Genomic DNA, 24,013 nt, shown 5'->3' with positions numbered 1-24,013 from the left:
TTTAATTCTACAGAACAAAGAATTGTTTGAATTTTGTAGCAATATGATAGATCTTTCTTTTTTTTTCAATATATGAAGTTTATTGTCAAACTGGTTTCCATACAACACCCAGTGCTCATCCCAAAAGGTGCCCTCCTCAATACCCATCACCCACCCTCCGCTCCCTCCCACCCCCCATCAACCCTCAGTTTGTTCTCAGTTTTTAAGAGTCTCTTATGCTTTGGCTCTCTTCCACTCAAACCTATGATACATGTTTCTTATGCAATTTTTTAAAAACATTTTAATGTGCTGATTTACTTCTAAAAAGGTGTGTTTTAAAACTACATATAATTCTACAAAAAGATAACTGTCATTCAGAATGTCAAAATAACACAGAAATACAGAGAAATATATATTCCCAAATAACAATGTCAATAAACAAATTAATGTTAGTATATGAAATTAGATTGTGGTAATTGTTGAATAACTCTGTGAATATTCTAAAATACACTGAATTGTACACTGTAAGTAGGTGCATTTTATGGTATGTGAATTATATTTTTATAAAGTAGCTTAAGAAATCAATGGCTTAATATGCTAACATTTATTGGGATGGTTTTATTTAAGACATAAGGTAATAATTTCCAGTAAATTCATAAAAATATTTACAACAGACATTTCTAGCTCACCTCCCCTCTCAACTCTTAGGAAATATTCCTATTTTCCTTGAGGTCAGTGAAGTGAAGTTGAGAGGAAAAGGTCACTGTTTTATAGATGAGGAGGTTACTATGTGAGGCAGAGTTGGGAGAGGCATTCCTTCTACATGGAAATCTCGGGAATAGAAAGCAAACGTAAAGTAGGGAAATCTACCTGGTGAGCTATAAAAAAGTTTAGACACAATGCTTCTAGTTTACACAAAAATATAGAGTCAGCTCCCTGGCTTTCGAAATTATCAACTCTTTTTTTAATTGACACAAAAGAACAACAAAAACTAAAAATCAGGTCTATAGCCTAGTCATCTCATATAATAAAATTACCCACTGCTTCATCCCTTTTGAAATTATCTCCCTTCTGAAACACAACAAACTCTAAAAGCGAAAAAATCAATAAAATTATCCTTTGCTTAATAAATATTTAGTGGCTTAGATAGAGTTCAGGCAAAATACCCATGGACAAAGACAGCCACTGCCAGGAGAAGAATGGCATTGACATTCACTATAGCCCTCCATAAAGGCTTCTCAGATGTGTCTGTCAACTTCTTTTTCTGGGCTTCTTCCTCCTCTCTGCTCAACTTGGGGCTTTTCTTCTGCAAACCGCAGAATAAGTCATAAGCCTTCTTGAGACATCCATGAGGTTCCTCAGGATTATCTGAAACAAAGAAAGATAAGTGAATGATCACAAAACATGGGAAATAATATCCCTGCCAATGTAGTACAGATGACTGTAAAGGATGATTACAATCACTTTTTTTTAAGTTTTTTTTTTGTATGTTTTCACTCTTATGTGGATCCTGAGAAACTTAACAGAAACCCATGGGGGAGGGGAAGGAAAAAAAAAAGAAAAAAAAGAGGTTAGAGTGGGAGAGAGAGCCAAAGCATAAGAGACTCTTAAAAACTGAGAACAAACTGAGGGTTGATGGGGGGTGGGAGGGAGGGGAGGGTAGGTGATGGGCATTGAAGAGGGCATCTTTTAGGATGAGCACTGGGTGTTGTATGGAAACTAATTTGACAATAAGTTTCATATAATAAAAAAAAAATAAACTGATACATAAAAACTTAAGAAAGGGGCGCCTGGGTGGCGCAGTCGGTTAAGCGTCCGACTTCAGCCAGGTCACGATCTCGCGGTCCGTGAGTTCGAGCCCCGCGTCGGGCTCTGGGCTGATGGCTCAGAGCCTGGAGCCTGTTTCCGACTCTGTGTCTCCCTCTCTCTCTGCCCCTCCCCCGTTCATGCTCTGTTTCTCTCTGTCCCAAAAATAAATAAACGTTGAAAAAAAAAAAAAACTTAAGAAAAACTTAAAAAAAAACTTAAAAAACTTACAAACACTTTTAAGTGTTGGAAGAATCTCTGAGAAAAATATAGATAACTTTGATTATATAACAATAGAAAACTTTTGCATGACTTATGTCAATACAATACAACACAATACAACAAAGTAAAAATACAATAAACAAAGTAAAAACAAGTGACAAACTGAGGAAAAATATTTGCATCTTATACTACAAAGGGTTTAATATCCTTAATGTACAATGGGCTTTTGAAGTAGAGAATAAAAGACTACCAACAACTCCATGCAGACATATATACATACATCAATAAACAGTTCTTAAATTTACTCAAAAAAGAGAAATTTGAAAAAAAATGACATTGAAATACTACTACTCATTTGTCCGTGACAACAATTAAAAAGTTTCACAATGGGATGCCTGGGTGGCTCAGTTGGTTAAGCATCTGACTTTGGCTCAGGTCATGATCTCACAGTTCATGGGCTCGAGCCCCACGTCAGGCTCTGTGCTGACAGCTCAGAGCCTGGAGCCTGCTTTGGATTCTTTGTCTCCATCTCTCTCTGCCCCTTGCCTTCTCGTGCTCTGTCTCTCTCTGTCTCTCTCTCTGTGTCTCAAAAAATAAATAAAACATTAAAAAAAAGTTTCACAATATACTATGTTAGTCTGCGTGGAAGCAGGTACTCTCACACATTGTTGCTAGGAAAGCATGGTTCAACTCTCATGGAAAGGAATTTGGCAGTGTACAGCAAAATTGCATTGGCATTAGCCCTTTGACCCCAAACTCAAACTTCTCAAAGTCTGTCCTGAAGGTAAATTGGCAAAAATACAAAAGCTCTAAGTACAACGCTATTTATGCATTAGAAAATTTAAAACATACTTCCAAGTTCAAATTTCCATGAAAAACCATAATGAATGTAAGACTATTCTTATAAATGAATGGTAAAGAAAATTCTACAAAATAAAAGAAGTGAGATGTAGTAAAAACATCACTCTGAGGAAAATGTGTAGCCTTACTTATTTACATTATAAAAGAAGGGAGACTGAAAATTAATGAAATAATATTCAATTTAAGTTAGAAAAAAATAACAATAAACCCAAATAAAGTAAATGGAAGGGTATACAAATGAGACAGAAAGTAATAAAATAGAAAAGAAGGATAACAATAGAGAAAAATAACAAAGTCCAAGTTGGTCCTTTAAGAGAAATAAAATAGGCTAGTCTTTAGTGAAATTTATCAAGAAAAAAGAGACATCATAAATAATCACATAAAGAATAAAAGGGAAGGCATAACTACAGAGGTAGTAGGGATAGAAAAGCCAATAAATAGTATAAATAACTTCATGTAATTATATTTAAAGTGTGTACTAAATAGACACAATCCTAGGAAACATAATTTTCCCAAACTGATTAAACACAGATTTAATCAGTTTGAAAGTCTCTCTCTCTCTCTCTCTCTCTCTCTCACACACACACACACACACACACACACACTCACCAGCCCCCCTAATGCCTAATGCTGTTATTGGCAAAATACCAAAATTTTGATGCAGATATCATTCCACTCTTATTGAAATATCTCCAATTCATTCTATGAGAACACTAAGACCTATTTTTGGGAGAGAGAGAGAGAGAGAGAGCAGTAGAGGAAGAAAGAGAGAATCTTAAGCAGGCTCCATGCCCAGTGTGGAGCTCAGCGTGGAGCCCAGTGCAGAGCCCAATGCGGGGCTCCATCCCATAACCCTGAGATCATGACCTGAGCCAAAATCCGGAGTCGGACACTTAACTGACTGAGCCACCTAAATGCCCCAAGAACACTATGATCTTAATACCAAAACCAGATAAAGTACAAAAAAGGAAAACTATGTAGTCCAGTCTTACTCAGGAATACTGATATAAAAATCCAAAAGCAGTAGAAGGCATTTATCCTTCCTTCAAGTTGAAGATCCCAAGCCAAATCAAATGAAACAATTAGTGTGGAGTTCCAGAAAACATATCCTGAAGTGGTAAACTTTGTCAATGGTTTTAAAAATTCCAGGTAGGGGCGCCTGGGTGGCTCAGTCGGTTGAACATCCAACTTTGGCTCAGGTCATGATCTCACAGTTCATAGGTTTGAGCCCCACATCAGGCTCTCTGCTGTCATTACAGAGCCTGCTTCAGATCCTCTGTCTCCCTCTCTGTCTCTGCCCCTCCCCACTAGTGTGTGCTCTCTCTCTCTCTCTCTCTGTCTCTCTCTCTCTTTGTGTGTTTCTCAAAAATAAAATAAAATAAGTTAAAAAAATGCCAGGTAAACAAAGAGCTATGGGGGTGGATGCTAGAGAAGTTTCAATGAAGGCAATGGAATTAGAACCTAGTGTCAAAGAATAGGCAACTTTTTCTCTCTCAGAGAGGAAGTAGAAATATTCTAAGAGCTTGGTATACGTGGTGGGAAGGTGAAGAAATCTGCCTGGCTGGAATGGATGGTATATTGGAGAGAATAGTAAGAAAAAAAAGTTGAAGAAAAAGGTAGGACTAGATGCTAGATGCTTAATCACTATCAATCAAGATTGATTTGTTGAACATTTAATATGTGACTAGGAATAGGAGACACTGGATTGATTTTCATGTTAGAGCTGGTACACAGTTCCATGGATAAATGATGGTTGAATGGACAGACAGACTGATGGACAGGTGGATGAATGGGGATATTTCATTTGTAATGAATTATCTTAGCTTTGGGCAAGATAAGATTTTAAAGTTTCAGTTTACCATAAATCTAACAGCTTTTTCAGAAACTGAATTTAGTGGCATTAAAAAAATAAAGCAAACATGAAACCAGTTCAGGTACACAGAATTTCTACATGAAAACCAAATGTAAACCAGATATTACCTTCATCAACATCATTATCAACTTCCTCATGTCTTTTCTCTTCTGCATCTAAATCAATTCGTTCCTCTGTACTATTCCGAAGAGCCCAACACAGACGATACAGCTACACAAAGACCATAGACAAGCACATTAGTGATGGAGCAAATGTTTAAATAATACGATGGTACATTCATTTATTGTATAGTGCAAGAAAATCAAATGACATTACATAGTATATGTATAGTCTTCTACCACACAAATTCACAAAAACACACTAACCATTTAAAATTATTTATGTTTTTAACTCTTCCAGTAGTTATTAAACACTCGTAAGTAATATTCCTTAAATTTTTTTAACCTTTATTCATTTTTGAGAGACAGAGAGAGACAGAGCATGAGCGGGGTAGGGGCAGAGAGAGAGGAAGACACAGAATCTGAAGCAGGCTCCAGGCTCTGAGCTGTCAGCATAGAGCCTGACGCAGGGCTCGAACCCACAAACCGTGAGGCGATTGAACCACCCAGGTGCCCCATCTTAAGCAATATTCTTAAAACTCTTACTTCTGGATTTATAATTTCATAAAAGTCAAATATTTATCTAACTTACATATACCTCTGCTTCACTCATTGTCCTTATCATTCAGCTGTTATTAGTTGCATTATTATTACTTTCAGTTTGTCTAGTGGGTACCTTTGTAACTTTTAAAATATCTTCTTTAGCTCCATTTCTGGATCCATCATGTTTAGATAATATCTATGTACTACTAAGTTATGATAACAATTTGTGCCCTTATACATCCATTTTCCAGCCAACCTCCAAGCTTTTGTCAACTGTATCATTATTTTAAAACTGTTATAAGCTTTATAGAATTTAATTGTTTTCTGCAAATATGATTAATATTTCCATGCATCCCCTGAGATTTCTTTTTACTGCACAGCTAGGTTAGATCCACAACACTACTCATGACCTTCTCTGACAGGACTATTGATATTTATCAGTTGATTTTGAAAATTCAAACCTCACAGTATATTTAGGAAACATAAACATAAATTAGATAAATGGTCTTATTGGTCCTTTAGACACATTTAAAAAATCAATAATAAATTATATTATTTTTATTGCCATAAAAAGCTTAATATTTATATTTCCTTGAAAAATATAACATATTTTCTAGTGTTTTTTTTTTTCATTCAACTCCCAATATTCAACACAAATATTTCATTATGACTTCTGGTGACATGTCTTTAGAAAAGTAATTTGAGGGGCGCCTGGGTGGCGCAGTCGGTTAGGCGTCCGACTTCAGCCAGGTCACGATCTCGCGGTCCGTGAGTTCGAGCCCCGCGTCGGGCTCTGGGCTGATGGCTCAGAGCCTGGAGCCTGTTTCCGATTCTGTGTCTCCCTCTCTCTCTGCCCCTCCCCCGTTCATGCTCTGTCTCTCTCTGTCGCAAAAATAAATAAACGTTGAAAAAAAAAATTTAAATAAAAAAAAAAAAGAAAAGTAATTTGAACCATTCTGTGTTTCAGGTTTCCCCATCCACAAATAATATTTACTACTTTCTAAAGGAATATGCAAATAAATATTGCTTCAAAGATCGAGTGATACATGCAAAATAAATAAAAGTTATACATGTTAGTAATACATTCAAACAGTGTTAGTATATAAGCAGTATTTAAGTTAAAAAAATGACTAATATTTGCTGGTCTTCTATAATGTTTCCCCCAGAGATACCTTTTATTGAAAGTTTGTGGTGTATATGCTTTAAGGTATTTTTTCCATTGTTAGACAAATATATATATATATATATATATACACACATTTTGTGTGTGTGTTTTATTTTCAAAAAGTGATATTATATAATACTATATTCTGCAATCATTTTTTCCCCACTTACTCATGTCATGGACATTTAAAAAGGAAATGATTGAGCTCCTCAGGTTTTTGAACAGATGCATAATATTTAGTGTACTATTATTGTGTATCCATTCCACTAGCAATGGAAATTTGGGTTGTTTCCATCTTTTTCTACTAGAAACATTTGCAGAGAAAATTTATATATATATTTCCTACTTGTAGAAGTATTTCTACACAATAAGTTCCTAGAAATGGGGATGTTGGTTCATAAGGTATGAGAATTTTAATTTTAATTGATAAATACTCCCCAATTGCCTTTCTACAAATTATGAAATTCATACATTCACCAATGATTTTGGAGTGTGGACATTCCCCAACATTCTTACCAACATTAGACATATTCATATTAAACTTTTTTGCCAATTTGAAAGGCATCTCATTCTATTTGTCTTTTTCCTGCCATCTGGTACCATGTACTTTTTTTTTTTTAATCTCTGTATTGGTGTAGTTGTATTGTGTATGAAATTCTACTCATCCCCAAATAGTCCCAGGCCAGATTGCAACTCTGCTGTGAAGTCTTTTCCAATCTCTTAGGCAACACTAATTACTCTCTTTCTGGTATCCTATAACAAAGAGAAAGATTTATCTACTAAGTGCATTGTGAAGTTTTTTGAGGGTGAAGCCCATTTCCTAATACCTCAGAAGGCAAAGAACCCTTATTTATTTATTTATTTAGAGAACCCCAAGCAAGCTCCATGCCCAGTGCAGAGCCTGACACGGAGCTTGATCTCATGACGCTGGGATCATGACCTAAGCCAAAATCAAGAGTCTGTTGCTTAACTGACTGAGTCACCCAGGCACACCAAGAACTCTTATTTTAAAATGAGTACTCACATGTACATCAGGAATGGGTTTTGTTAACAGGGAAATTCCTAGGACAACTAGTATGGAAACAAAAAAGAGGATGATGGCAAAGTACAGATAGTGCACTCCACAGATGACCTTGGGACAGTCACTGGCAGCCAAGCAACTTCCTGTTCCATAGGCAAACTCTGCAATCATGCGAATAAGGCCAATCACAAGTCCAATGACTAGACCCCAGAAGGCTCCCTGCAAAAGAAACAAGAATAAAATCAGAGTACTTAGAAAAGATGAGAAGCTCATTTGAGTAGGTAACAATTATCATCCTACCTACTTTCTCCACTAAGAACCAATAATGGCTAACCCTGAGCATAAAGTCACCAAAGCAAGAAAAAGGTACAAATACATGTGTTTATTTAGTGATACTGAAATTTCATTGCATCAGACACTACTTCAGGGCACTACTGTACACTCTGACCCAAGCTTAAGTTTACCTTGAATTTTATTTTATATATAGATTTTATAAGTTGTGGCTTATTTTATAGAATAAACAGAACTATGGCTTATGTTACACAATTTACAGAGTTGTTATTAGATAGTTATGATAGTTCTATTAAGCTTTTGGCAATTAAGAGCATCTGTATTCTCTGAGAAGCGGGTGGGCTTGGAAACATATGTCCTCTAGTCCTCTGATCAAGATGTTATGTTCAAGGGGAAATGGTATTGCATAGACATTAAAAGCATGAGCTTTAGTTGGAGGAAGACCTGAATCTGAATCCCAAAATACTACTTACTAATACTAAATAACATTTGAAAAGCACATAAGATAATAACCTCTCTGTACCTATTCTTCATTTCAAAATTATAATAAAGTTAACAGTTGGAAACAATTAAGGGATTAAATGCCCACGATCCAAAATAATCAGTTACATATATTATAACAGAAATTAACATTTAAAAAATTTTTTTTAACGTTTATTTATTTTTGAGACAGAGAGAGACAGAGCATGAACGGGGGAGGGTCAGAGAGAGAGGGAGACACAGAATCTGAAACAGGCTCCAGGCTCTGAGCTGTCAGCACAGAGCCTGACGCCAGGCTCGAACTCACGGACCGTGAGACCATGACCTGAGCCGAAGTCGGAGGCTTAACCGACTGAGCCACCCAGACACCCCTAGAAATTAACATTTTTAATTGTTACTAGAGTGGTAGGTTTTCTTCTAAGCACTTCACATTAAAATAAATCCCTTTCAGGAGTACTGATGCATAGGGGCACTTGTACCCCAATGTTCATAGCAGCACTCTCAACAATAGCCAAATTATGGAAAGAGCCTAAATGTCCATCAACTGATGAATGGATAAAGAAATTGTGGTATATATACACAATGGAATACTATGTGGCAATGAGAAAAAATGAAATATGGCCTTTTGTAGCAACGTGGATGGAACTGGAGAGTGTGATGCTAAGTGAAATAAGCCATACAGAGAAAGACAGATACCATATGGTTTCACTCTTATGTGGATCCTGAGAAACTTAACAGGAACCCATGGGGGAGGGGAAGGAAAAAAAAAAAGAGGTTAGAGTGGGAGAGAGCCAAAGCATAAGAGACTGTTAAAAAACTGAGAACAAACTGAGGGTTGATGGGGGGTGGGAGGGAGGGGAGGGTGGGTGATGGGTATTGAGGAGGGCACCTTTTGGGATGAGCACTGGGTGTTGTATGGAAACCAATTTGTCAATAAATTTCATAAAAAAAAAAAGATATCTTGAAAAAAAAATAAATCCCTTTTGGGGTGATAAATCCCCTGGGTGGCTCAGTTGAGTGTCCGACTTCGCTCAGATCATGATCTCACAGTTTGTGGGTTCCAGCCCCGTGTTGGGCTCTGTGCTGACAGCTTGGAGCCCGGAGCCTGCTTTGGATTCTGTGTCTCCCCCTCTCTCTGCTCCTCCCCGACTCATGTTCTCTCTTGCTTTCACTCTCAAAAATAAATAAACATAAAAAAATTAAAATAAATCCCTTTTAATCTTCACAGCAATCCTATAAAGTAGGCACTGTGATTATCTTCATTCTACACAGAATCAAATGGTTTGCTTAAGATCAAAGGATTGATAGAGCCAGGATTGGATTCTGTCAGTCTTACTCCAAAACTTGTGTTCCTTAGTATTGTGTCATATATGTATATATTTTGTAAGAAATATACAGACTGTACTATAAGTGTGCCCCATGTATTTACACACTTTAATGAGAATCAGGAATTATAGCTGAATACAATTAAAATTGAGATGGGCTTTGAGTTATATAAACAGGGTGGAAAGAATGCATTTTCCTACCAGTGAAAGAAAATATTCTCACTCCAGCAGGGAAGAAGTTTTCCGATTTTTTACTTACCTGTTCATTGACTCTTTTACAGAAGATGGCAAGCAGGAAGACAGCCGCAATTGGAGGCCCAAGGTAGCTAGAAATTGATTCTATATAATGGAATAGTTGTCCATTTTGAGATACCTGCACTAATGGGACCCACAAAATGCTGATGGCAATTAATAGAATGATAAATAGCCTGGAGAGAAAGCAAAATGATTTAAATATTAAACAAAAGCATTATTGGCACTTCCACTTGCTTTACAGTTCTTGATTCTTGTGGCCATTCATTGATTTTCCAAATAAAATCACACTCCTTGACCTCACATGAAGCCATGGAATGCTTAATGACCATAGGTTAGTAAAATGCCGATAAAGCAATTGCTTCTCTGTAAATAGCTTCAACTGTGAGGTTAAATGTCCATTCATAAAACAGTTCAAATGTCAGCAACTGGTTAATAATTTTCTAGTGCAATTTATGTAATGTATCAGTTAGGAAAAAAACACCACACTGTTTCTATGGTAAGTAATCATTTGTATGATAAAGAAAGCAGATCCCCATTTTGATCTTTTTTTTCCTAGCTTGAGAGAAACTAGGTCAGTTTTCACAGGTTGGAATTAAAATATCCTTTCTCCTAGCATGCTGAGTGAATTGGCCAGAAATGCTAATTTGTGCATGTTACTACCTGAGTACTTTGGCAGGTAGAAGGAGTTAGTAAAAAACTTTTTACAGGTCCTGTGGTCCAGGGAGAATAAGCTCAATATTCTGTACTTATTGTGCGAAGAAACACACATAATTTACTGGACTGTCTGCAAAAGGTCATTACTTCTCTGTGCTTATCTGAAACAGAGAGGTGGGGACTGGGAGAAATGGGGGACAGGCATTTGGGCAGGAGACTGAGGCACAAGTGTCTCATTGAAAGTTCACAAAACTTTTGCAACCTTGTAATAATTAAATGTGATAAACCATGGAAAGTCTGAGCATGATGCGTAGAGTATAATAAGGATTCAATAAATAATACCCACTGTCCTTGTCATGTACCTCTCTTGCTCGCTTATCTTCAGTTGTTTTCCATCATATGTGGAATAAAATCCAAAATCTTGTTATGGTTTAAATGGCCCTACATAATTTCACCTCTAGCTATCTTTCAGATCATGTTTCTTATCACTTTTCCACTTGCTTGTATGTGCCAACCTCACTCCTGCTGTCCTCACACCATACATATGACTGTTGTAAGAATTCAGCACTTACTGTTCCATCCCCACAGAGCCATGGGGCTCATTCCCACACTTCCCTGATGGTTGTGCATAAAGGCCACCTTCTCAGGGAAGACTCCCTGAACACCTGTCTTAAGTAACCCCCATATTTAATCTCACTTTAATTTTCTCCCTGCCACTTTTGCCATCAGATATAGAACATATTTATTAATTGTCTGTCTTGCCAACAAAGGTGTAAATCCCAGAAAGCAGGAAATTATTTTTTACATATATGTCCTTTTCCATATTTGTATTCTGGGATATAGAAGGCTTTTAATAAGAGAGAAAGAGAGAGAGAGAAACTCATTAATTTAAAATAGAGACTTAAAGGGTATTCATACCCAAGATCATATGCCTATTGGTAGACTTCTGCATCCTGGGCTTACTGAATTCAGGTCCAACACTTTCTCTACTACAGAAACACAGATGCTTTATTGCTCTTCCTCTCCTATAACGTCCAGAGTGAAGATCTGGACCAAGTGAGCCCTTGGAATTTTCCTTGCAAATGCTTAATTTACTAAGTGATTGTTACTGTCTTCAGCAAAGCAGTATCTTTTACATAGGTAGTCAGGTTCTCTTGATACTCCATTTCTTTTTTTTTTTTAATTTTTAGCATTTATTTAGTTTTGAGAGACAGAGAAAGACAGAGCATGAGTAGGGGAGGGGCAGGAAGAGAGGGAGACACAGAATCCAAAGCAGGCTCCAGGCTCTGAGCTATCAGTACGGAGCCTAACACGGGACTTGAATTCAGGAACAATGAGATCATGACCTGAGCTGAAATCAGATACTTAACTGACTGACCCACCCAGGTGCCCCCTCTTGATACTCCATTTCTTAATGAGTGCAGTTGATAAACTACTGTGTAGTAGTGTGTGGATGACTTAATCTGTGACTTCCTTCATGTGATATACATGGAAACTTCTAGAGACTGCTTTAACCCCATGAAACTTTATACCCCATGAAAACCACTGGAGTTTCATGAAGATATGGTTGGAAGAGAGTGTGAGGGGAGGAAGAAATAAGAGACAATCAGAGGCATTTGAAAACCCTTAAAAGCAACTATTTCATTTAAAAGTATGACCCTGGGGTGCCTGGGTGGCTCAGTCAGTTGAGCATCTAACTTTGGCTCAGGTCTGATCTCACTGTTCCTGAGTTCAAGCCCCGTGTTAAGCTCAGTGCTGACAGCTCAGAACCTGGAGCCCGCTTTGGGTTCTGTGTTTCCCTCTCTCTCTGACCCTCCCCCACTCGCACTCTGTGTCTCTCTTTCTCAAAAATAAATAAACCTTAAAAAAAAAGTATGGCCTCAAGTTTCCTATCTGGAAAGAAATAAAGTTGGATTAAATATCCTCTTAATATCCCTTTCCCACTCTAGAATTCTATTATTTGTTTCACTGAACCCAAGAAGGAGAAGGTTCTAGTTCGCTTGTATTTCTGTGCTTTCCAGAGAAATTTTAGACAGAAACCAGGATTTTCTCACCGTCCTGTTATAAGAAGCTCTTTCTCTGATGCCTGTTTCCTAATCTTGGTGTACAGGTCCATGGTAAAGAGGGTGCTAGCACTGTTGAAGATGGAGGTCATGGAGCTCATGAGAGAGGCCAACATGACTGACAGCATCAGACCTCGCAGTCCTGGGGCCAGATGAGAGTGCAAACATTAGTTAGGAATTGGACTCCATGATTTATGAGGGCCTTGCTAAACCAGAGTCATTCAAAAGTGTCACCTGGAACATTTACCAACTGATGTGCCTGTCAACGCATATCATCATGTAGCATTTCCTGCAAATTTCCTGGTGATTTGAGAATGATCCAGTACAGAATTTTAGTTTTAAATGTAAACTTAGAGATCATTTGCTGGAACCTAAATTTGGGAGAGAGGAATAGTGTTGTACCATCTTTCTTTGGGGAGAACCTCTTGGCTTCCTGAAGACTTAGAGAACTAGAGAGGGAAAAGCCTAGTAAGCAGTTCTGTTAAAGAAGTTTTTGTTGGGAAAAGCAAAGAGTTTTGGGATATTATGGTAACTTCATCCTCCACTTCCCTCTGCTTATTAATAATGCCCCTAAAACTCCTAAGACAAAGTGTGGAATGAGATGGATGGGTGATGTCACTTGTGGGTCATGTTCCCTTCTTCCTGACAATGCTCATGTGTGTCAGGGAGGAAAAAGATTGAAGAAGTATTAGCTGACCTTTGAAGGTATAAGATCACCTGGTTGTTCCTGAGCCCCATACTCTGCTCTGTTACTGACCACACAGATCACCTTCTAGCATCCTAATAATTTACTTTTGCCCCATGTGTCATTTATTTTATATCTCATGAAACTAGAATGTGAGTTCCAAGGTATAGGGGATTTTGTGCTTATTTCACTGATGTTTTCTTTTCTTTTTTAATTTTTTAAATGTTTATTTATTTTTGAGAGAGAAAGACAGAACATGAGTGGGGAAGGGGTAGAGAGAGAGAGAGAGAGAGAGAGGGAGGCACAGAATCTAAACCGGCTCCAGGCTCTGAGCCATCAGCAGAGAGCCCAACATGGGGCTTGAACTCAGAAATGGCGAGATCATGACCTGAGCTGAAGTTGGTCACCTAACCGACTGAGCCACCCAGGTGCCCCTCACTGATGTTTTCTAAGCACCAGGGCAGGCTCTGGCACATAGTAGGCACTCAATAAACAGCTGTAAATTAAATATATTGAGGCATATTATTTGGGTATAACTGGTCTAGAGAAAGCAGGCTAAATCATTAACATCTAGTTTTCTGAGTTTGTAAGTTTGTGTTTATGCAACTCTTTTATTGACAAATCCATCACTTAAATGCTCTTAATTGTCTTGGAAGACAATCTTGAATCTAAAGGAGTAAGGATTCTTCTAGGAATTATATCTGATTCATCTCTGTATTCCCCAGGCTCAGCACCGGACTGGTAGCCTACGGAAGGTGCTCAAGAAATGTCTGATGAAGCCAATTGAATTAATGGAAGTTAGCATTATTAAGGATTATGCCATAATCTTTCCTCATGGACCATTTATACACTAGGTCTCTGAGGCAGTCCCAGCATGAACATATTTTTTCCAGCTTTATTGAGGTATGACTGACAAATAACAATTGTATATAGTTAAGATGTATAATGTGATGTTTTAATACATGTATACATTGTGAAATGATTACCATAATCAAGCTAGTTAACATAACCGTCACCTCACATAGTTACAGTTTTCTTGTTTTGTGGTGAGAATAGCAAACTTTAAACATACATTCTTATTAACTATAATCTCCCTACTGTACATTAGTTCTCCAGAACTTATTCATCTTATAACTGAAAGTTTGTACCCTTTGAAATCTTCCCATTTCCCCCACCCCCAGCCCTTGGAAACCACCATTGTACTCTCTGCTTGTATGAGTTCCACTTGTTAAGATTCCACATATAAGCGACATTGTGTGCTTTTTTGTCTTTCTGTATCTGGTTTATCTCACTTAGCATAATGTCTTCCAGGTTCATCTATATTGTTGTTGCACTTGGCAGATTTTCATTTTTTTTAAAGGTTGACATTAATAGATAATGATATTCCATTATCTATATCTATACTTATTATCTATCTATCTATCTATCTAACTCTCATCACATTTTCTCCATTCATTTGAGTGTGGACCTTTTCTTACCATCAGGCATCAGTTCCAGCACCATCACTGGGTAGGCATAGTTAGTACAACCGACTTCAATGCCACAATGTTTCACACATTCAGAAGGTACAACACAGGCCACCTTCTCTGAGGGGGGAATTCAGATAAGTGGGTTCAGTGAGTGGGGCCCAAACAGGTAAGATCTACAACCATTTGACATAGAGACAAGTTGTAAGATGATAAGTAAGAGGAGAGACATTTGCTTGGAAATTGGAGATTCAACCTTGAACTCCATACCATAGATCTGGTCCCTCTTCACCCAGAATATGACTTCCTAAGTGTCTCATACCTGTACCTCCCCTTGCACTGACCTAAGGGGCAGGGGTCCTCTTTGGGATGTGGCCCAGCTATTGCATTAGAGCAATTAGGGGGAGCTGATTCCATCCTCCAGAAAAGCTGCAAGAACATAAATTCTCCCAGAGGCACAGAACTCCAGATGAAACAATCACAACAGCCACAACAACAAAATAGAAATTAGTTTTGTGTCTAGTCATTTAGTTCAGTGTTTTCTACCTACAGCTAAGAAGTGTCATTTGTGATCATTATTGGGGTGATTGCTCATGTGGGATGAGGCCTCCCTTCACTGTGGCAGTTGTACAATACCTTGTTGATTCTTTTTTTACTTAAACAATATTATGACAACAGATAGCAAAAAATGATTTAAAAAATCCCATAGAATACTGACACCTTAACACATTAGCTTCTTTTAGTTTTTTTATTCCTTTCTAATCTTTTTCCAGACAGAAATGTCTTTTTGCATAACTATGGCAATTGTTGAGATAATATTTTGTAGTCTGCTTTTTACCCTTAAACATAATAACTTCAGCATTTGACCACAATTTGAGAAAGTCTTCAGTCCTTATGTGTAATTTTCCATAAAGGGGGTATTTAATAATTTCTTTGGCCATTCCTTATTAGTTGAATATATATGTGTCAAATATGCCAAATTTTCCTGCTTCTGACATTCTGCAAAATCTGTTCTCTTCACCTGGATTTGTGTTTTAACTTCCATACATAATGGGTTTTCTAGCTTATCAAGGTTTTAATACATATTAAAACCAGTATTTAGAATTCAAGCATACAAGAAAGAGGATTTATGAATCAATGGCTTGCCTGTGTATAGGATGCGGCTGATCATTCCTGGCATTACCATGAGGAACATGGGCAGCAGCTTCAGGTACCCACACATGATGCAGGCAGCTTTCACATGAGACATGTTCTTGCCTGATAGGCAGCGCTGCACAATAACCTGCCAGAAGAACATGACATAGTCATGAAGCAACTAGAGGATGATCCAAAGAAGGGGAGTGCCTCTTTTCAAGGATTAATGTTACAATAAGATATGGGATCATGAGTAGTGGAAAATAATCAGCTTCAGAGTAAAATCAGAACTCTAATCCCTGCTCCTCTTACATGAGTATTTGACTTTGTGAGAATCAGCTTTCTCATCTTTAAGAGGGTTATCTCTTGTAGGATATTCTGAATATTTGGTATAATGTTTGTAAGACTCTTGGTACATAGAAGTCAATACCCATCACTACTATCAAAATGTTTGCAGCTCCTAGGCTGCATTGCAACAATGACCATGTACTTGTCCAGGTACAAAGCTATCACTACTGATCTTTGCCACAAGTCGTGTGTTTAAGTTGTGCATTTAATGTTGTAGGCACCAAATAAGCCACATACTCATCAGTATCTCTCTACTGTTAGGGATCAACTGTCCATATGGAAAATCAAGCCCATTGCCATAGAAACAACAGAGTCAGGCAGCCATCAGAGGAGAACCTTGAGACATTCATCTCTAGATATGAATCAGTTATGAATAAAATATTGTGGTCCTGGGAAATTTAATGCATATAATCTCATAATTTCCACTTAAGTTGTATAATCTTTTTTTCTAGAAATTTTCTAGAATTTTCTAGAAAAACAGGATTTCTACCCATAATGCCATTGCTTCTTGACATTTTTCTTCTCAAGGAATGTCAGAAAATGGCGATGACTTTTTCTGCTTACTTTTCTTTGGAGAGACAAATCTATTAGGTATAGCAACAATGTCACTCAGTTCTGGGGGAGCAGGTGCTATCCTTAGACAGAAGGCTTGAAGCAGAAAGTTGGAGGGACAATACAAATTATATGTAAAACAGGGGATTCCTGTCAGAAAATAAGCAGGGTCCGGGTATCAGATCTAAGGGTGAATATGAGGCCACCTAAATATAGGAGATAAGTCATGTGGTCAGTGGCAAAATATAAACAATAAAGATTTTTGCACAAATCAGTGAAAGAGTACATTCTTTGGGAGACATGTTGATAAAATCAGTTTATTATATAGAGAAAAAGAAAAATTATCTCACACTGATACAAGTGACCATTGATCCAAGATAGTCCATTTTGGACCATTGATCCCAAAATGTGAAATTTTAAGTTTGACTTGACAGAGACTATCTGGGGTGAAGAAAACTTCAAAACAGAAAACAAAACAAACTTACATGCTATAAAAAGGAACATACAGAAAACCAAAAATAAGATCTTGGGGGTCATAAATACAAAGGCAGAAAAACTGAAGGATAATATTGAGGTAATCTCCTAGAAAATAGAGCAAAAAGACCAAGATATGGTAGATGTGGAGGAAAGATAAGAACACTAGAAAACCAGTTGAGGAAGACCAACACCCAAAGTGGAAGTTCTCCAAAGGAAAACAAAATGCAAGAAATCAAAGAATTCCACCAATTCATTAAAGACATCCATTACTATATTAAACTTGTTCACAGTAGCCCATCACAGTGAACAAAAAAAGACCTACACACAATAGCACATTGTATGAAATTTCAGAACACTGAGGACAAAGGCAAGATAAACTTCCAGAGAGAAAAGACACGTTACATGCAAAGGATCAAGAATAACTTCAGGCTTTTCAACAGCAATGGTGGAAGTCAAAAGATGGTAATTTATGGCTGGAAAATTATTTAAGGCCTAGAAATGTGTACATGGCCAGAGAATCAATTTGGGAAAAGTTGGAGTGAAGACATCTTCAAACATGAAGACAAATTCACAATAGATGTATCTCCTGTGTTTCTCAGGAACTTACTGGAGAATTCAATTGCCCTGAAAGAAGTAAACCAAGAAAGAAGATGATGTGGGATACTTGAAATATGATATATAATCCAAGGATGAGCCAAAGGGAACCCCAAATATGGTAGTAAAGGGGGTCCTGGATTAGGATGGGCACTAGGCAGAGAACAACCCAGCAGTTTGTGAGAGTCCAAAGGTTTTAAGAGAAAATGAGAAAAAGAGTTGGTAGGATATTTGATGTGTTTGCAAGTACACATCAAGGAGATTTAGGCAATCTGCAGAAAGCTTGGTGTTTAATGAGTAATAATTACCAAGAAAATTTAAAACACAAAAAATAAGACTTATTTATTCTAGAGAAAAGAAAAAGCTAAAGAAAAATCAATCAGAGAATATCATGTGGCTTAGCTGTGGATTATATTTATGTAGCCACAAAAATGGTAGCACTGAATGCTGATCTCACCAAAATTGTGACTTTGTTTTACTGGAAGATGGAGGATTGAAGATAAAAAATTGAAAGAACTAGGGGCGCCTGGGTGGCTCAGTCAGTTAAGCGTCCGACTTCAGCTCAGATCATGACCTCACAGTTTGTGAATTTGAGCCCTGCGTTGGGCTCTGTGCTGACAGCTCGTAGCCTGCAGCCTGCTTTGGATTTTGTGTCTCCCTCTCTCTCTGCCCTTTCCCTGCTTACACTCTGTCTCTCTCTCTCAAAAATAAATAATAAAAACATTAAAAAAAGAAAAAAAAAGAAAAGAAAGAGCTAAATCCTCATCTTTCATTATTGGAAGCCAGTGTAAAAATCCTAAAACTGGAAAACCAAAAGGGATCAATAGAAACATTTATTTAAATCACCTGGGGAACAAATTTACAAGCAAATTCTGATTCAGTGGGTCTGGGTAGCATCTGAGAACAGTTATTTCTAATGAGCTTCAAGGTGACATTCACTCCAATGGTACACAGGCCATGCATTGAGTACAAGGATTTAGAGAAGAAACATACATACCAAAATACCTAACCGAAGGAGTCAATAATATTTGCTTTTGAGAGTCAAGAAATGAGTAGAGAGCAGGACACCAGACAACTATTTATCATAACAAGACTTGTAGAAGTGTTTGACTCTTTAAATTATGTGTGTTTGTGCATGTGTATGTGTATATATGTGTACAAAATAGAAACTAGATGCTTTTCTATGAGGAGAAAAAGAACAACATAAACATATTTACACACCACACACATACTTCACCTGATCTGTGCACCAGTACCACACAGCAACAATGGTCATTCCAAATATCATTCCTGGCCATGGAATATCTCCAGTGACAGCATCTCGGAAGATGTGAAAGGAGTCAGCCTGAGGAGTGTAGCACTTGGGATTGATTGTCAGGTTGTCCCCCTCAACTATGGATGGGATGGCATTCATGTACTTCTCTGTAAAACTCTCATAGCCTCCCACTTTAGCAAATGCTGCAAAGGTATTGGATAAAATGAAATGTTATACACAAATCTAAGACATCTATTGTTCATAATTATTCCTTTGTGGTGGAAGTGTCCAATCATCTCCAATCAGCCTGGTCAAATCCTTAGTGTTCTCAGAGGACTCATGTCTTTCTAATACTACTGGCATTGGTAATGCTATCATGCTTTCACAATGTACAGGAAGCAAATCACCCTTTAACTTTTCTTCTTATTGAAAATTTTCTTCTTCTCTTGAAAATTCACAACCACCTAGAACAGAGATAAAACATGAAGATGAGGTAACAGAGTGAGCCTAACAATTAGCCATCAGAAAGCCCCTACTCCTCTGAATGGACCAGAAGTAATGGTCTCTGTTCCTGATATAAAGTCTGGCTGTTTTGACTTTATGCACAGTCTGTTTTTTGGTGCAATACTGACTGTATTCTTTCTATGTTACAACAAAAAATGGGAAGATAAGGAGCAGAAATTAGAGGCAGCAGTTTATGTATGGTGAGGTGAAATGGTGAGGCTCAGCCTGCGGGGGGGGGGGCTGGAAAGGCAAGAGAGGTGTAGAAAAGAACCATAATGAGAATGTATGGGTGGCTCAGTCAGTTAAGTGTCTGACTCTTGATTTCGGCTAAGGTCATGATCTCATGGTTTGTGGGATCGAGCCCCACATCAGGCTCTGCATTGGCAGTGTGGAGCCTGCTTGGGATTCTCTCTCTGCCCTTTCTCTTTCAAAATAAATTAATTAATTAATTAACTAAAAAAAAGAACCATAATGGATGGAAACCTTAGAAAGAAGAAGGATGAGCCCAGGCTTCTCAGCCCACTTAGTATAGTTTCAAATAGTGCAAAATTCATCTGAGTATCATATATCTGTAGAGTTGAGGTTGACATTATTTTACTTTTTCATTACTTATTTCATTTAGCATCAAAAATGTTTGCATGTGCCAAACATTGTGATGGGATTATATGCAAAATGAATGTACAAGGCAGGATCCCAATACAAAGGAGGATACAGACAATACAAGGAAATTGTTCTGTTAAGGGGAATATTGTTTGTGACAACAATACATGAAGAATGCTGGAAGATGAGAGATTCCATCCTAAGGATGGGAGAAGGCTTAGAGAGGTTGATGCCAGAGGTCCATCACCAAAGCCAGACACCAAAGAACCATAAATAAGAATATCAAAGAAGTCCTGGTTAACTAAATAGAAAGTTTGTAAAGAATTGGTCCTAGCAATGGCCTCTGGAGCAGCACTTTCAGTAATGATAGAACTTTCGGTAATGATAGAATTCTATATATTCTATATCTGTGCTGTCAAATATGAAAACTACTAGCTATATATTAAGCGCTTGAAATATGGCTAGGCAAATCAGAAACTGAATTTTACATTTTGATTAATTTATTTTTTATTGTTTTTTAATTTAAATAGCCATATGTGACCAATCGCATTCATTTTGTGTCAAAATCATCAACTCTTTTTGTGCATTTGTTGTCTTTGCAGTTCTGTCAGTTTTTGCTTCATATTATCTTCAAGCCCTGTGATTAGGGTTCATGAATATTCACAACTGTATTCAGTGCAGCTTGAGTGGATGGAATATGGTGGCTGCAGGACAGAGGAGAGATGAAAAGACACTTATTTTCATCTTATATCCTTTTTACTGTATGCATGGATTTCCTGTCCAAAGTTAAATAAGTAGCATAATAAAAGAAAACAAAAATAGGGAAGCTATAAGTTAAATTCATCAGTAGTGCTTGCTGCATGACTTAAGAGAAATATACAAACTGTGTTTGTATATTCTAACAATAGAGGGAGTAACATACTTTAATAATTTCCATCTGAAACAGTCACAGTGAAGTTAATAGTCAGTTGTCTTAAACTGTTCTTACTATTTAATACTTATTTTTATGAAGATTCTACATAATGGTTTATGTGCATTGAATCCAGTGCACCAATAGTTGTGTAAAATTATCAACCCAGTGACACTGATTTTGTCTATTTCAAACACAAACATATTAAGATTAAAACTGAGGAATAATTTTTTAAAGAAAGTAAAGTTCTTCCCCCCTCATTTTCTCATGCTGAGGTAGTACAGCAAGAAATTAGGCAGATGCTTCAATGATGTATTATATGTATATCAAAAAGTATGACCAGGTAGAACAGGGAGGCAGTAGTAAAGAGCAGATGGACTGAACAGACACAAATCTCATGATTTCCAGCCCCAGGGCACTGCTCCCACTGTCATCACTTACCATACCCCATGAGAATAAAGGAACCGATCAGCATGATGATGGTCTGGAGGGTGTCTGTGTAAATAACTGAGGCCAAGCCCCCTGTGTAGAGAAAGAAAAGAATCAGGATATTTTTTCCATGTACTCTCATCTCTTTGCCTTCACTTTTAGGTTTTCCTCAAACCAAACCCTAGAAACTCAGCAAAGAATATATGAAAAGTTCTTGACTGGGCCACAAGCTCCTCTTGGCATCATTATCTCCTTAGTATTTATGTGTCACATTAACCCTCTTGTCTCCCTTATCTTGCCTTGACTCAAAGTTTCTATGAATTATACTGGAATTTCACCCTTATGTGAGTTTTTGAATACCAAATAGCAGAAAAGGCAAAACTTTTGGAACCAGAGTATATTATGCTAAGTGAAATAAGTTAGTCAAAAACAAATACCATATGATTTTGCTCATAATTAAAAAGCAAAACAGATGAACATAGTGGAGGGAAGGAAAAATAAAATAATATATAAACAGAGAGGGAGGCAAACTGTAAGAGACTCTTAAATATAGAGAACAAACTGAGGTTGCTGGAGGTGAGTTGGGTGGGGGGATGGGCTAAACTGGCGATTGGCATTAAGGAGGGCACTTGCTGGGATGAGCACTGGGTGTTATATGTTATAAGTGATGAATCACTAAATTCTATTCCTAAAACCATTATGACAATATATACTAACTAACTTGAATTGGAAAAAAAAGTTTAAAAGAAAGAAAAGGCAATACTTCATTATCATGAAAGTTTTTCCCTTAACTATCTCTCAATTCACTCCATTTAGCACAGTATACTAGTTCTCAAAAAATAGGGCAAAGCAATTTTTGCTCTAGTATTGGAACATATCATTGTTTCATAAGTTGAATGCCAGATAGAGCTGTTGACTTGTGTTTTGCTCGAGTGTTATGCAAACAGCAACTTCTTTTTCAACTCTAGACTTGCTAGACTCTCAGCCAACAAGCTATTTCCTTCTAAGAGTATCATGGGAAAACAAGGCTGATCGTAAATAGAAGACTTATGTCTTCATCTTTCATTTATTTTGAAACATATGCTATATGTATGAAAATTGCTCTAGAACTATCTTGATTGTTCCAGCTGTTATTTTTCTTTATTTTTTCCAACTAAACTTGTATAGTTTCATTTTCATAAGTTAGTAAGTGTTGGATGCTAGGCCCATGAGAGCCTGCTTGGACCATTGCCACATACTTTATCCCAACAACCAACTCACTGCTCCAGTTCTTCTCTCCTGATTCTGCCTTTCAGAGCCCAGGCATCCTGTACTTATTTGGGCACTGCCTTGGATTTGTCAATCCCATGTCTGAGCTGCTATTTCATTTTGACTTTCCATGTGTATGCTATGCTGGATTCCAAATGGCAATCTGGGCCCTAAACAAAAAGCTGAGACAAATCACCATTTCCCCACTGTACCTACCACATCATTATCTTCAGTCAAGGTGCTTACACCTAATAGTGAGGATTTTTTTTTTGAAATGGAAATGTTCTGGATATGCAGAGTCAAATGCTTCCTTCTCAGTTTAGTAATTAACTTTAAAAAATTTTAATTCCAATATAGTTAACATATGGTGTTATATTAGTTTCAGTTATACAATATAGGATTCAATAATTCCATACATCACCCATTGCTCATCACAATGAGTGCACTCCTTAAGCCCCACCACCTATTTCACCCATTCCCAACACACCTCCCTTCTGATAACTATCACTTTGTTCTCTATAGTTAAGAGGCTGTTTCTTAGTTTGTCTCTCTCTCTCTTTTTTTTTCCTTTGCTCATTTGTTTTGTTTCTTAAATTCCACATATGAGTGAAATAATATGGTATTTGTCTTTTCTGACTAATTTATTTCACTTAGCATTATACTCCTTAGCTCCATCTGTGTTGCTGCAAATGGCAAGATTTCATTCTTTTTTATGGCTGAATAATATTCCATGATGTGTGTGTGTGTGTGTGTGTGTGTGTGTGTGTGTGTGTGTATCAACATAATCTTTATCCATTTATCTATCAAAGGACACTTGGGCTGCTTCCATAATTTGGCTATTGTAAATAACGCTGTTATAAACATATGGGTGCATGTATCCCTCCAAATTAGTTTTTGTTTTTTGTCTTTTTTTGAGTAAATACCCAGTGTGATTACTGGGTCATAGGGTAGTTCTATTTTTAACTTTTTGAGTAAACCCCATACTGCTTTCCAGTGGTTGCACCAGTTTGCATTACCACAAACAGTGCACAAGAGTTCCTTTTTCTTCACATTCTTGCCAAAACTTGCTTCTTGTGTTGTTGATTTTAGCCATTCTGACAGGTGTGAGGTGAGTCTCATTGTAATTTTGATTTGAATTTTCCTGATAGTGATGGTGAACATCTTTTCATGTGTCT

At 37.2% G+C, this 24,013-nt stretch overlaps 1 protein-coding gene across 1 annotated transcript in view; it reads right to left on the bottom strand.

Moving 5' to 3' along the window:
• Nucleotides 1-1,132: 1,132 nt before the first annotated feature.
• LOC124518314 (solute carrier family 5 member 4) overlaps nt 1,133-24,013 on the bottom strand; it is a 39,104-nt gene continuing 16,223 nt past the window's right edge. The window contains exons 7-15 of the mRNA XM_047088270.1: nt 21,603-21,683; nt 19,130-19,350; nt 15,934-16,069; nt 14,800-14,907; nt 12,628-12,778; nt 9,924-10,092; nt 7,572-7,787; nt 4,849-4,951; nt 1,133-1,347 (exon numbers count right to left, since the gene is read on the bottom strand). Of these exons, the coding sequence (XP_046944226.1) occupies nt 1,133-1,347; nt 4,849-4,951; nt 7,572-7,787; nt 9,924-10,092; nt 12,628-12,778; nt 14,800-14,907; nt 15,934-16,069; nt 19,130-19,350; nt 21,603-21,683 (1,400 nt within the window). The remainder of the gene's footprint in view (nt 1,348-4,848; nt 4,952-7,571; nt 7,788-9,923; nt 10,093-12,627; nt 12,779-14,799; nt 14,908-15,933; nt 16,070-19,129; nt 19,351-21,602; nt 21,684-24,013) is intronic.

This window comes from Lynx rufus, unplaced genomic scaffold, assembly GCF_022079265.1.
Source record: "Lynx rufus isolate CCGP_SWC_20201006 ecotype Redwood Valley unplaced genomic scaffold, mLynRuf1.p SCAF_24, whole genome shotgun sequence".
In the NCBI taxonomy this organism is placed as follows: domain Eukaryota; kingdom Metazoa; phylum Chordata; class Mammalia; order Carnivora; family Felidae; genus Lynx; species Lynx rufus.
The sequence above is the reverse complement of the archived record's forward strand: the minus strand, read 5'-3'. Positions and strand labels throughout refer to the sequence as shown.